Genomic DNA, 14,709 nt, shown 5'->3' with positions numbered 1-14,709 from the left:
GTAGAAAGCTTTGCTCACAATATCCAGGTGTGTAGTAAGAAAGCCATGACATTTGCAGTGTGTAAAGGTGGTGACGTCAATGGAACTGCTAGACACCACCAGCAACACGATATTCTGACGTGTGTTCTGTAGGAGGATGTAGGAGTATCGTCTTCGGTTTAATAGCTATTGATTGCTGTGAAGGAATTTTTGAAGCCAGAGGTCGTGGCACGCTGGAAACATACGTTGGTGAAAAGATGTTTCGATGGTGTGATAATCAGGGCTTCTTCCACATTAAAGGTACTGGGTTGGGTGGCTTTCGATGTCAAGAAATTTGATACATGTAACTTTGAATCATTCATATATAGAACGACTGTCTAACACTTGCTTCGTTGATGAGATATCGGTCATTTGAAGCCAGTGGTCGATGGTTCGAATCCGTTTCGATTAATAACGTCCCAGGTTTGCTTACGTGAGAGGATGATCATATTATGAGGTGAGGAATATAGAAGTTAACGAATCTCTTCAGCTATGGTGTGACTCGATAGAGCTGGAGGAAGTCGAGTAGAATCAAGTGGCAACTTGGCCATACGTTCTGGGATCCAAGTTTTACCTACTTCTGTCGTTGAAGAACTTGACGAAAGAAATGGTCATATACGCCACACTGGCTGGGAAATATTATGTGGATCATGTTTCCCTCCGCACGAAGGAAAATATCCTTTTTCCGTTACTTTTTTCCTGTTTTCTAGATTTTCTTTACGGCAACCAGCACACCCTAACCCTGGTATAGTGAAGATACGTCCGACATGACCGGTAGAGGTAAGGGCAAACACTTAGATAAGGGCCAGTGGTGTAGGAGATGTAGTGAATAGGGTCTTATGACCTGACTCGTAATGTCAGGTCAAGGACCAGTGGTGAGGAGGGTGTTGTGAGTTTGCCCCCCTCCTGACCCGACCCGTAATGTCAGGTCAAGGACCATTGATATTGAGTGTGTAGTAAAGATGAGGATATAGTGATGATGGCCTTGATATCTCCCTCTGTGAGTTATAATGCCGAGGAACTCATATCAGACGTGCTCGCTTATCTTGGCGTTCTTGGTGTGTTGTTTAGTTTTAAGATATTTTCATAAGCGAGAATAGCATTACTTCACTCACAAGAAATATTTCCATATTTGAGCGTGACGTAACGACCCTTGAACACGATTTAAGACGCCTGGTTATGATGGTCTGGCCTCAGGGTAAATCTCGGATTTTGCCCTCTCACATTTACATATCTTGAACCAGTGGTTTTATTTCATTTTATGTGTACCTTTTCTTCTTCATCTACATACCTGATGTTTTTTCATTTATTTTTTGCCTATATTTTTCACGTTTTCACAGAGAATGACGTGAATTCTCTCTCTCTCTCTCTCTCTCTCTCTCTCTCTCTCTCTCTCTCTCTCTCTCTCTCTCTCTCTCTCTCTCTCTCATATAACGCGTTTCCTCACGCCCGATCAGAGATATTCACGACCATAAGCTGATTGTGGCCCCACGCTTAAGTGTCGACCTTGGCCACTATATGCTCACGAGTTTGGAAATGACGTAGAATAAGGAGCTGACGCGATGGGCGTTTTAGCAGACGACTTCTCGTCGCCTCTGAACACCTTGTACACACACGGCAGTGGATGGCTGGCTCTGGATCGGGTAGAAAAAGACCTTAAGCTCGTGTAATGAAGCAACTTTTGTAGCCGCTAATGTTGGCCGCCGTGTAGCTCTGACGGAGACGCTTTGTGACCTAAATAATCCGCTTTGCGCTACGGCTCGCGGGATGGCGAGCTGGTACAGTAGTGAATTGGCCGGTGAGAACGGGAAAGACCAAAATAATTGAGAGCACAAGGAAACAGAGGGAGATCGAGGTGACTGGAGATAAAGAGACGTGAATGCCTTTCTTGATTGTTTATTGTAGGGTCGGGTTTATGGAGTCGATTCTCGGATAGGTTCGTTGGAGTGTTCTTGTTAATGTTGAATAAAAGAACGGGTTTGAGGAGTTGTGGGATTTTAGAGGCGTTTATTGGATTGTTCCTGGGAGTGATGCATGGAAGGACGAGTTTAGAGAGTTGATTCTGGGTGGGGTTCGTTAGAGTCTTCTTGGGAATGTCGAACGGAACGGGTTTGAGGAGTTTAAGAACTCTAGAGGGGTCTGTTGTAGTAGTTCTTGGGAGTGATGAGAGAAACGACTGGTTTTGAGAATTGACAGATATGGGAGGAGTTTGTTGGAGGGTTCTTCGCAATGTGGTGATCAAGAGGAGGTGAGGAAGATTTCTTTTCGATTTTCGCCGCAAAAGCTGCTATTTCATTGTGCACTCCTACCCAACCTGGGCCACAGTGATTGAAATACATTATAGGTTACACAGTGAGAAAAGTGATACATGGATTGAGCAACGCAATAAGTGATTCAGCAGTTTACATAGTAAGTGAAGTTTACAACAGCTGAACACCAGTGACTGGATCACTTATCAAGATATACAGCGAATGAACCATTTACGTAGAGCATTGGTAGAACAATGTTATGGATGAACATATTTTGTTATGTTCGGTGAGAATCATCTCTGAACTCACTGATTGTCACAAGTCAAGTGCATAATGTTGCAGGGTAGGGGAGGAGAGGGGCGGCTTTGTTGGTGAAGTTTACATTTGGTCTGTTCATCAACGGGAGTTGTAAACTCCCAATGTGTATGTACAGTCCAATTTGAGTCGGACGAGCTCATCTGATAGTCTGTCGTGGGTCGGAGTTGTGTCGTGGTGTGATGAGAAGAAGGCTCATGTAGCCCACACAATAAAGGGTGAAAACTGTGGGTTATCTGGGTGGTGAGGAGTAGGTGGGCAGCAGCTTCCTCTGCCCTTAGTTTTGTGTGGCGAATTTTCTGTGACGAAGTTCCCTTCATCTTTGCTGGTGGAAAGACTCCCCCACCTGAAGCAACCATCCCTGCCCCTCTATTTTCAATTATGCTTCACCTTTCGTGTGTCGTTACCATTTGTGTATAACGGGGAGGGAGTTTTACACTTACGTTGCCCCGTCTCTTAACCATGTACATATTTACACACACACACACACACACACACACACACACACACACACACACACCAGTCTAAGCTACAAGGATAAATATAAAACATTACAAGCCTCATTTTTATGATTATTATCCTGAGGGTCTGAGAAACAGCGAAGCGTCATGGGTCATGTTGTACAGCCTACATTCTTTGAATTACATGACCAGTGTAGTGTTACTTCTCGCTGGGCCCTCCTTCAGATGGGGGTCTTGACCTTTCTCGGGAGTGACAGGTTATGGAGTGGATGACACGAGATCATGACGTTGATTAATGGATTAACTTTGCGGTCTTCCCTGTCCCGTTGCTCCTCTCGAGCCTGTGTGTGTGTGTGTGTGTGTGTGTGGATGCTGGAGGCGAAGACGAGCATTTATTCTTAACTCCTTCAGCGCAGTGATTTAACCCTTTGAATCAAGGCCACGACGGTGCGACCTTGGAGCACGGCAGTTCAAGCCTGGATATGATGACAATACATGTGACCTGACCTTCTAGATTCTAATCTAAGGCCAGACCATTACACACAAGGGTCGGACTGTCGTGCCCAGGGGTCGTGCCGTCATCCCCAAGGGTCGCAGCATCGTATTCAAAGGCCGACCTTTGTGTTCAAGGACCGCACCGTTAGGTACAAAGGGTTATGAACGAGCAGCTCCATCAACTTCCTAGCGTCTAGCGGAGCAGCCATCTGGAGGGAAGCACTTTTCATAAAGCCTCAAGCGCCTTGCTGCTTGTTGAAAGAAATCCATTCGTTCTGTTTGCAGAAAATTTAGCCATTTTCGTCGTAGACTTTAAATCAAACTGCTTAGGGAAGGAAAATCCATCATCGAAGCTTATTCTCCACGTGAACGAACCAGCCAATTCCATACCCCGTATGATTTTTGTCAACGTTGTCTCGTATTTTCTGTAAGCATAAGAAATGTTTTCCCCAGGATGGCCTCCGACTCTGAAAAGCTTTCTGGCAAACATCACTCAATAACAGCTGCGCCGAGGCACCACAAGATCCTCGATAAAAGTGACATGACTCTGATAACACGTCAGAGCAGTGCTTAGAAAGGCTGGCTGGCTGGCTGGCTGGTTGGTCGATAGATGCAACGCGGGTGATGGCTGGCACATCCGCCCTGAGCTCACTGTCTGAAAGGTTGTCACAAGAATGTTGCCATCATATTTGATCGAAGAACTTGATAAATACGATTTCCAAAGAGCTTTGTGTGTGTGTGTGTGTGTGTGTGTGTTGTTGTTGTTGTTGTTGTTGAAATGTTTGTACAATCCTTTTTTTTTTCCTTTCATTCTTTCATTTGTGATTCTTTTCGGTACTTTCATTATATTTTTTTCCTATCTTCGACACCAAACTAGTTTCTCTTCTCTCGCCAAACACCATAACTGCCTCCTTTGTTCTCTCACCTGATGCCATACCTCTGTCATCTGAGGATAATTTGCATAGAGCTACAGAGTGAAACATCCGCGTAGAAATTTTGGCACATGAATGTATCCTTCGCCTGAGTGAAGAAAAAGAAAAAAAAAGATTAGGGTTCAAAGCTTGAGTCTAAAGCTTCTTGAATGCAATATTTGGCTTGTCTGTTAACGGTCAAGACCAGAGGTCACGCCATCATAGATAAGGATCATGAAGAGTCATACCGTTGTGCTCAAGGGTCGTATGTTCGTACTCAAGGTTCGTATCATCGTGCTCGAGGGTCGTATGTTCGTACTCAAGGGTCGTATCATCGTACTTAAGGATCGAATGATCGTGCTCAAAGATCGAACCTTCGTGCTCAAGGACATAAGTTATCGTACCATTGTATTCAAGTACTCCAGAACCTTACCGTCATTCTCAAGGATCGAACCATCGTGCTCGAGAAGCGAACCATCGTACTGGAGATGAATGCCAAACGATTTAGAGTAGAGGTAATTGATTTAAGGGCCTCTGGCACTATCATGATTGATTGATCAGTTTATTATCTTGCTTTATGTTTTTCTCGTTAATGGCACGTTTCTGTGTGTGTCCAAAGTACTGATCTTTGAACCAAAAGACTGGCTATCAAAATCGAACCATGAAGCTGAAAATTATTAATTGTTGACTTTTTATAGATTTAGGTAACGCCTTTCATTTCACAGATGAGGTGCCTTCATCAAGATCAAACATAATCTTCTCTCGAGTTCCTCGTACATCATAATCTATACATGAACAAGCTCAGTTAACAAAGCTTATGTTGGTTGATGCATCCGGAGTAATATTCTGTACTTGCACCGATGGAATTACTCGCCACATACACTTGCTTCCTCGTCCAACACCGAGTGATTTCAATGTATCTCCTCACAAGTCCATACTGTTATCATTTATGGCCTGGATGGCAAACGGATCGAGGTAACTGCTGAAAAGTTTCACATTAGTGCACACTGAACCAGTACAGTGCTGTAGGTCTTTGCGTGAAGCTCTAACGGTGTCAGGGGCTGGGAACACCTGAAGGTAAGCTCCTCCTTCCCCACACTAAACTTGGAATCTTAACGACAGTGGAACATGTGTGTGTGTGTGTGTGTGTGTGTGTGTGTGTGAAGCACGAACTCCCTTTTCAACCTCTGGTTCTCCGTGCTCGTATTTTGATCACTAGGTTTACACTGTTTCAGTAAACATTGCTTCAGTGATTCGCGGGTCGGCAGGATGAGGACTCTCCCGTCGGTAGCTCAAGGCTTCAGGTTAGAGTGGTCGAAGGGTTCACGAGAATGACTCGAGACCACTGGAAGGTGGTTCATGAGACAGTGGTTGTCAACCAACAGCCACACCTACATCATCAGCGGTAGCACCGCGTACATGCAATGTAACCAGGAGACCAAGACAGTACTCCCTAGGTAGAGTGCGGAAGCCTTCGGCCCTGGATGGAAGTGTCCGGCCAACTCGCTACTTTAGCGACACCAGAACCTGCTCCAGCTGCCTTGTGGAGCGCTGATTAGCCTTAGATGCTCCAGTGCTTAGCTCATAAGCCTAAATTCTATAATCGAATCGAATCCACCAGCCTAATTCAAGTTGACGTTGGCTTATGCAGTTGAGCACAACTGTACGATCCTCGAGTACAATGTTACGTCTTTGAGCACGGAAGATACAATCTCTGAGTACGACCCTTGGGGTCTGGCCAAGCCTTTGGCTTCTGGCAGGGCTCATCATACTCACATATCGATCTGTCGTGCTCAAGGACCGTACCGTCGTTTTCAAGGACCATACCGTCGTATTCAAGGACCGTACCGTGGTGCTCATGTACCAGGTGTGCCGTCCTCAAGGACCATAGCGTCGTGTTCAAGGACCGTACCGTCGTGCTCAAGGAACGTACCGTTATGCCCATAAAGTTACCCCCAAGACACACCACCTCTGCCCTAGCACTATGGTTCATAGTAAATGCACTTTCTCCTGATACGGCCGCTCACCTTCAGTTAACAGCCTCCACTAATCGCTCAACGTTCTCCGTTTTATTGCCTGGCTGGCCTAACTGCTGGTGCTTGCTGCTCGCTCGATACTAAAAGTGAATTGATTTACCGAGTTTCGTGGTGGGTTTTAGTGGGCCAAATTACTCACAGCTGTAATAAACGCAAGTAATTTACTCCAAATTATAGCCATGACAGGGATGATGTTTAAGTGGTGTGAGCGATGGTATTTCTTGGTAATTCTTGGTTCTCGTGTGTGATTATTATTTGTGTTACGGGGAGAGGGTTTTACACTCGTCTCAACCACGTTTACATGAACTATGCCTTTACTCCTATACACACACACACACACACACACGCTAGCCCATGCGAAGTACATATTTTATCGACCAATCCATATATATATATATATATATATATATAGAGAGAGAGAGAGAGAGAGAGAGAGAGAGAGAGAGTTGTGCGGAGGAGGATGGATTTGTTAGAAATAAAATATTTGAGGACCGTATGTTGTGTAAGGTGGTTTGATCGAGTAAGTAATGAAAGGGTAAGAGAGATGTGTGGTAATAAAGATTGTGTGTTGAGAGACACGAAGAGGGTGTGCTGAAATGGTTTGGACATGTGAAGAGAATGAGTGAGGAAAGGTTGATATAGAGGATTTATGTGCCAGAAGTGGATGGAACAAGAAGCAGGATATTAGAGATGGAAGGATGGAGTAAAAAGATTTTGAGCGATCGGGGCCTGAACATGCAGGAGGGTGAAAGGCGTGCACGGAATAGAGTGAATTGGAATGATGTGTTATACCGGGATTAACGTGCCGTCAGTGGACTGATCCAGAACATGTGAAACGTCGGGAGTAAACCAGGGAAAGGTCTGTAGGACTTGGATGTGGATATGGAGCTGTGGTTTCGGTGCTCTGCACATGACAGCTCGTGTATGGATATGAGCGGATGTGGCCTTTCTTCGTCTGTTTCCTGACGCTGCCAAATATGCAAGTTTTCCGTCATATATTAGTTAAGCTAAGTTTGATTATGCTTTGTGAAGTCTCATTGAATTTCTGAGAATATTGGCAGCGAAGATTTTCAAAAAAAAAAATTAAATCGTTCATGTAACGGAAAGGAAAACTAGAAAAAGCCAACGCCACCATTCGTGATTGAGTCCAGTATATTTCTTTTATTTCTAACGTTGGCGGCTCCAGTTATGGACAGAAGTCCACATCAAGGCCGGGCCTTGATTGAAATATTGAGAGGATTATAAAAGGAAAAAAAAAAAGACGAGGGAAAGTATTGACGAATTTTGGAGGAAGCGTTTGGTTTAATGTGTACGTCCGGCTGATATGTTATCTTGTGTTTCAGAGATAACATACCTTGTGTCATGTGGTAACCACGTTTGTTTCTCTCCTGCAGGACCCGGACGTAGTGAGCCACGCGCTGCCCGTCTTCCAGCGGCCGCCCTCGGCTGAGAGAGACGCCACGGTGATGCGGCCGCTGGACAACGACGCCTGTCTGACGGTGACCAGACGTTCGGACGAGCCGCAGAGCCCCGCCTCCACGGACTACCTGATCCCTCTGCCGTCGTCGTACTCGCTCTCCACAGTCCGCTCCGAGCTCAACTCCACGACATCGCTGGACTCCGGCACGGACTGCTGCCAGATGGAGCGGCTCTTGGAGTCAGCCGCCCCGCCGCCTCCGCCACCCACCTGGGAGACCAGCTTCACCAACGACCCACCGCCCTGTCGTCTCCCACGCCCGCGCCAAGCCAGTGCCCCCGCCCAACGCCACACCGAACGCCACAATGGTCTCACGCACGCCCTCGCACACGCCCTCAAGGATGGCCGAGTCACAGTCCACGCAGCCGTTGCTCAAGTCTTCACCTCCCGGCTCCCCTCGCACACAAGAGACGCGCGAACGACTGATGCGACCCGGCGAGCGGCCAGAACCCAATCCCATGATACCCATTCAGTCCATAGGCCCTACTAGGGAGCGCCCGCGGTCACATAACCATTACCACCCTCACCGTTACAGCAACAGCGGCAGCAGCAACAACAGTAGCAGCAGCAACAGCAGTAGCAGCAACAGCAACAGCAGCAACACTGCGAACAGCAACAGTAGCGACAGCACCCTGCCCCTGGACCCGGCCACCTTGCCATGCATCCCGCCGCCGCTCCAGTACGTTAACGTCGACGTCAAGGTGCGAGGATCCGACTACGACCACGAGCCCTACATCATCCACGAGACCCGAGAACATCGAGAGATCTCGTGCTAAGGGACGGCTGTTTGATACGTGTGGACGCAGCTTGTGGCTGCTCTCAAACTTCAGTAAGTTCTTCTGTGCTGTCTCCGCAGCTCCCACCCTCACAAGCTGATGGTCACGGGAGAGGGCAGGAACAACGTGGGATCTCCTGCGTTTGACTTTCTGCCTGATGCGGCCGATGCCGAAGTATAAGTCCGCAAAGGTTTGCTCAAACCTTACGAAATATCATACAATGAATTGAAATCGACCATTCTTTTTTTTATTCGGAGATGGTGAACAGTGAATCCAGACTAGTTCAACATGAGTGCATGCGACCTGAGCGTATCTCCAGACAGATGGCCTCATTGTGCTTGGAGAGGACGCAGTGCAAGGTGAGGTGCAATGACCCGCATCGTCAGCAGTGATGAGTGGAACAATTGTGCCGCCAGCAACGAAAAACAAAAATAAATGGTTTATTATAACCTCTCTGATCTTAGATTGTGCATAATGACCTCAGTGACACTTTTAAGATTTTGTAGGAGTGTTTTGCAGTGCCAAATATGAGATGAACAGTATTAGATTATATGACTGAAAAAAAAAGCACCATAGTGGTAATTCTTTTTATAACTTTTGTCATGAGCAAGAGTCGCCGGTCTGTGTAAATGCCACAGGCATGTCGGCGCCACTCTCTTACAGAAACTACCACGAAGGATAGATTCATGTACCATACATATAACACTGATCCTTCTTTAATTAAGGTTCATGAAGACTTGAGCGGTGTCTGCACAACGCTGAGGACCTCAAGCTCTTCACGTTTTAGTTATAAGGTCGGGAGGACGTGTGATGTTTAGCTGTAAGAAGCTCAAGGGGAGGTGGAAACATTCACACGATGCACATGACACATACTGTTCCTCCTTGTCAGGGCTGGAACTGACGCACAGCAGCGCTGGAAGGTCACTCGGTCGTCGCCACGGACATTCTCCACACCATACCTGATGGCCACAGCCCACACCACACCTGACGCTATCCACGCAGCCCACACCACATCTCATAGCTCACACTACACCTGAGGACCACAGCCCAAACCACACCATACACCTACAGCCCACATCTCACGTGTTGGCCACAGCCCATATCACACAGGGAAACAGTCAACACCCTACCTTATATCCACAGTCCACACCGCACCTCAGGACTTCATCCCACATCACATCTCAGGACCACAACCCACACCACACCTTAGGACCACAGTCCACACAACACCTCGGGACCTCAGCCCACACCACACCTCGGGTTCATAGCCCACACTGCGCCTCAGACCCACAGCCCCACACTGAACCTCAGGACCACAGCCCATACTATACCTCAGGACCACAGCCCATACCATACCTCAGGACCACAGCCCAAACTGCACCTCAAGGCCACAACCCACGCTGCACTTGAAGACCACATCACAAACCACGCATTAGGACCACAGCCCGCACCATACATCAGGACCATTGCCCACACCACACCTCAGGTACCCGTGGGTAATTAGATATAATATTACATGAAGAATGGCAATAGTGGTAACGGAAGGTATGGTAGTGGTTACGGTGATGCCCTAGCTATGATGATGGTGGTACTGTACCCATGGTAATGGTGATGCCATGGTGATGGTGTTACTGTACCCATGGGGATGCCCTATGCATGGTGACGGTTGTGGCGACAAGGGACCTACCAGCAGCAACACCACCATTCTGGTTCTCAGTTCCTGGCATTCTCTCTCTCTCTCTCTCTCTCTCTCTCTCTCTCTCTCTCTCTCTCTCTCTCTCTCTCTCTCTCTCTCTCTCTCTCTCTCTCTCAACTCGTGGACAAAATCCCCATAGTCAACCAAGCAGGGTATATAATAAGTACTATGTAAGTACTCGATCAGTACTCTTATATGTGTACTCATGTCTGTACTGTAGCTTGCGTAATATTCACACACACACACACACACACACACACACACACCCTCCTCCTCCTCACCCCTCTACTGACAGGTAATATCGCCACGCACTCTTCACACCTCTCTCCTCTTTATAGTTAAAGAAGAAGAAACGTGTACAGAAACAATGGGAGACTACGTACCCTAGGGTTCCCCCCCTGCGGGACCCCGGGGGGTCATATTATAGTTTTATACATCTTTTGAGTAAGGTCTTTTCAAGGTAGTACTCAAGTGGGTTCTGCTCCCCTCAGTAAGTTGTTGAGCAGCGCTCGAATGGGATCGGATTCTTCTCTCGTCAAGAGTCTGGAAGCCGATCTCATTGCGGCTCTGCTAGACTCCTCAGTCAGAGGGGCTTCATTTTTTTTTTTTTTTCACTCTCTCTCTCTCAAGTGGAACTCAAAGAGAGGCCTGCTTTTCTTAGTACGGTCTTCTGTGGTACTAAAAATGGGTTCTATTTCCCTTGAGTACAGTCAAATACATTATATAAATATATATATATATATATATATATATATATATATATATATATATATATATATATATGTATATGTATATACATAGATATGTATTACTCAAGTGGTTTTTGCCGCGACAATTTAAGTCAAGACAATAAATCCCGAGCTTTTGGAAACATTGAGATACAACTCCGTACTGAGGCAGGGTTAGGTTAGGCCCAGGTTATGGGAGTTGTAACTGGGTGTTGGCGGTTGTGGGAGCGTTGTGCGTGGGTCACGACTGACTTTCCAGGAAAATACGCGAAGGTTGTAGAGAGTGTGACTAGAATTTTTTTGTAAGTTAACAAACGATTTCGACTGATGTTTATAATTCTTACGGCTCAGAACGGGTATTTAAAAAAAATGTATAAAAAAAAAAGCCAAACGAAGTGGCAATAGTGTTAATCCCTTGAAGAGGTCAATGTGACGCCCCTCGAACACAAGGGTGTGGCACCTTGTCACAAGACGATTCGACCCCAAAAGGCTATGACTGGCCTGGCCCTTTGACCTGACCCCTTAAGTTGTTGTGGTCAAAGGTTAGTCCATTAAGCAGCCAAGGGTTTTGCCGTCGTGCTGAAGGGTCGCCCCGTTGACCTCAAGGGTCGCACCGTTGACCTCAAGGGTCGCACCGTTGACCTCAAGGGTCGCAACGTTGACCTCAAGGGTCGCAACGTTGACCTCAAGGGTCGCAACGTTGACCTCAAGGGTCGCAACGTTAAGCTTAAGGGATTAATTTATTTTTGTTTAGAGAGGAGCCAGAGTGTTACGGAGGAGGTTCTTGGGTGTGGCGAGGTCATCAGGCCAGTGATTTTGTCGAGTCGGGGCTGGGTCATGAGGCAGTCAGCCATGCAGGGCCTGATGGGTGGTAGATGCCCCTTGGGGCAGCCAGTCATGCAGAGCTTGATGGTCGGTTGACGCCTCCTGGGGCAGCCAGTCATGCAGGGCCTGATGGGTGGTAGATGCCTTAGGGGCAGCCAGCCATGCAGAGCCTGATGGTCGGTAGACACCTCTTGGGGCTGCCAGTCATGCAGGGCCTGATGACCAGCCATGCAGGGCCTTATGACCGGTGGACGCCTCGTACATGACGCCTGAAACGAAAATCATGTGACTGGATTCCCCTGATTGGCCATTCCTTCTGTGACCAGACCACAAGAGGGATAACACGATACACCTGACTTGTTCTACACACCTGCTAGGTTCTCTTTATACGTTGTCCCGCATATTAAGTCACCGCGATACGTTATTCCGAGTGCTATGTTCTCACAATACGTTGAACCAGATGTTAAGTCCCCGCCGTACGTTCTCCTAAACGCAGTATTTCTATTATCTCCTGGAAATGCATCACTATTAGAGGCATTTGTACAGCTGTAGAGACACCTGTGCTGTCGTGAACACACAGGTGTTGTGTTGGACACTCCTTTGTTGACTTGGACACTCCTATGTTGCTGTAGGTAAACTAGTTTTTTTTTTTTCCAGGACGCGTTTTTGTTGACCTGGGTAAACTTCTGTTGTCCAGGACATAAGATCACCTGGACAAACTAGCGTAGTCTAGGAGACTCAATGACCTGGACATACTAGTGTTGCCCACAGCACACAATGACCTGGACAGTGTTACTTGAGACACTTGCAGTGGCGCGAACAGACGTGTGTTGCTTGACCGCAACTTCGGCGATTCAGAACAGTTACCACGAACAGCCTACATTGGCTGACATAGTTTCATGGCAGTTGAGATCATATTGAGCCCTCGCGATGCACCTCTGCGGGAGCGACCCACAGGGAGAAAGACGGACCAACACTCGTTCCTTCATCAGGAGGAAGCCAGACCGTACCGCCAAACCTGCCACACTGATCCTCGACCGAAGACCACCACTGCTCGAAACTGGTACGTGTACCGCAGCTACTGGCACGACCTTTGTGAAGTCTCTTAAGAGTATGTGTGCGAGGAACATTCACGTCTGCAACACTGACAGTTGGTTTGTTCACGACATTATGGGATGAACAGATAACAGAAGAGCTGGTAGTCTATGGAGATTATCTGATGGAGGACGAAAATGATACTCTTTTGAGTTGATAATCGTATATATGAAATATACACGACAGTAAAGTAGACGGCACCTGCTTACCCAAACATCATTCACTCGGGTAAAACAGCCGGCAGGAAGATAGGTAGAAAGGCTCTTATATTGTAGGTAAAAACTCTTAAATGAAAAAGAAAAAAAACTTTCGTTGAATAATACCACAGTGGAACTCGCGAGGGGGGGGGAAGAGGCTGAAATGTGAAGGGGAAAGAAAAGTTTGTAAGAAGTTAGTTTTTTGTTTTTTTGTCTACGTCTATTTGATGATAATGTAATTCTTATTGTCAAAATATTTGTTCCGTCGAAACTTAAAGATGACTGGCATCACTATAACATCTGCTGGTACTTTGTTCTAATTTTTTTTCTGGTCGCTCGCTTTCGAACGTGAAAGAAAATGTCATCTGTTATGTTCTAAAAACCTGAGTTTTGTTCGAACAAATTTTTGTTTTCTAAGAAATAAAGGAAACAGTTTTTGTGGTCTTAAGTAATCTCCAAAGGATTTATTTCAGAGCAAAGGAATCAGAACTGCTGTTCCCTCACTTATTCTCTCTCTTTATTCTCCTTCATTCGTCAAGTTTGTTCACCAGAACAAAGCGGCGAATTTTCAATAAGGGTCTAAGTATCTCGTTACCAACAATGAAGTTTTGTGTTACCTAAGTTAACTACGTCTGGCTACGCTGAGCTTTGTGTGTTGTACTTTGTCACCCTGGAGGTGAGGCAGGCAGCTGATGGTCACCCTGGAGGTGAGCCAGCAGCTGATGGTCACCCTGGAGGTGAGGCAGCTGCTGATGGTCACCCTGGAGGTGTGTCAACAGCTGATGGTCACCCTGGAGGTGAGGCAGCTGTTAATTGTCACCTTGGAGGTGAGGCAGCAGCTGATGGTCACCCTGGAGGTGTGTCAACAGCTGATGGTCACCCTGGAGGTGAGGCAGCTGCTGATGGTCACCCTGGAGGTGTGTCAACAGCTGATGGTCACCCTGGAGGTGTCTCAACAGCTGAAGGTCACCCTGGAGGTGAGGCAGCTGCTGATGGTCACCCTGGAGGTGTGTCAACAGCTGATGGTCACCCTGGAGGTGTGTCAACAGCTGATGGTCACCATGGAGGTGAGGCAGCAGGTGATGGTCACCCTGGAGGTGAGCCAGCAGCTGATGGTCACCCTGGAGGTGTGTCAACAGCTGATGGTCACCCTGGAGGTGAGGCAGCTGCTGATGGTCACCCTGGAGGTGAGGCAGCTGCTGATGGTCACCCTGGAGGTGTGTCAACAGCTGATGGTCACCCTGGAGGTGAGGCAGCTGTTAATTGTCACCTTGGAGGTGAGGCAGCAGCTGATGGTCACCCTGGAGGTGTGTCAACAGCTGATGGTCACCCTGGAGGTGAGGCAGCTGCTGATGGTCACCCTGGAGGTGTGTCAACAGCTGATGGTCACCCTGGAGGTGTGTCAACAGCTGATGGTCACCCTGGAGGTG

At 47.2% G+C, this 14,709-nt stretch overlaps 1 protein-coding gene across 2 annotated transcripts in view; it reads left to right on the top strand.

Annotated features, from left to right (window-relative positions):
- The window catches only part of LOC139763053 (tyrosine-protein kinase receptor-like), a 1,458,433-nt gene extending 1,444,717 nt beyond the window's left edge, over positions 1-13,716 (top strand). For both annotated transcript variants that reach the window (XM_071688765.1, XM_071688676.1), the window contains one exon: positions 7,880-13,716. In XM_071688765.1, coding sequence (XP_071544866.1) covers positions 7,880-8,452 — 573 coding nt within the window. In that variant the 3' untranslated portion in view covers positions 8,453-13,716. The remainder of the gene's footprint in view (positions 1-7,879) is intronic.
- The last annotated feature ends 993 nt before the right edge of the window (positions 13,717-14,709 follow it).

This window comes from Panulirus ornatus, chromosome 1, assembly GCF_036320965.1.
Source record: "Panulirus ornatus isolate Po-2019 chromosome 1, ASM3632096v1, whole genome shotgun sequence".
Lineage (NCBI taxonomy): Eukaryota > Metazoa > Arthropoda > Malacostraca > Decapoda > Palinuridae > Panulirus > Panulirus ornatus.
This window is presented reverse-complemented; position numbering and strand designations above follow the sequence as displayed.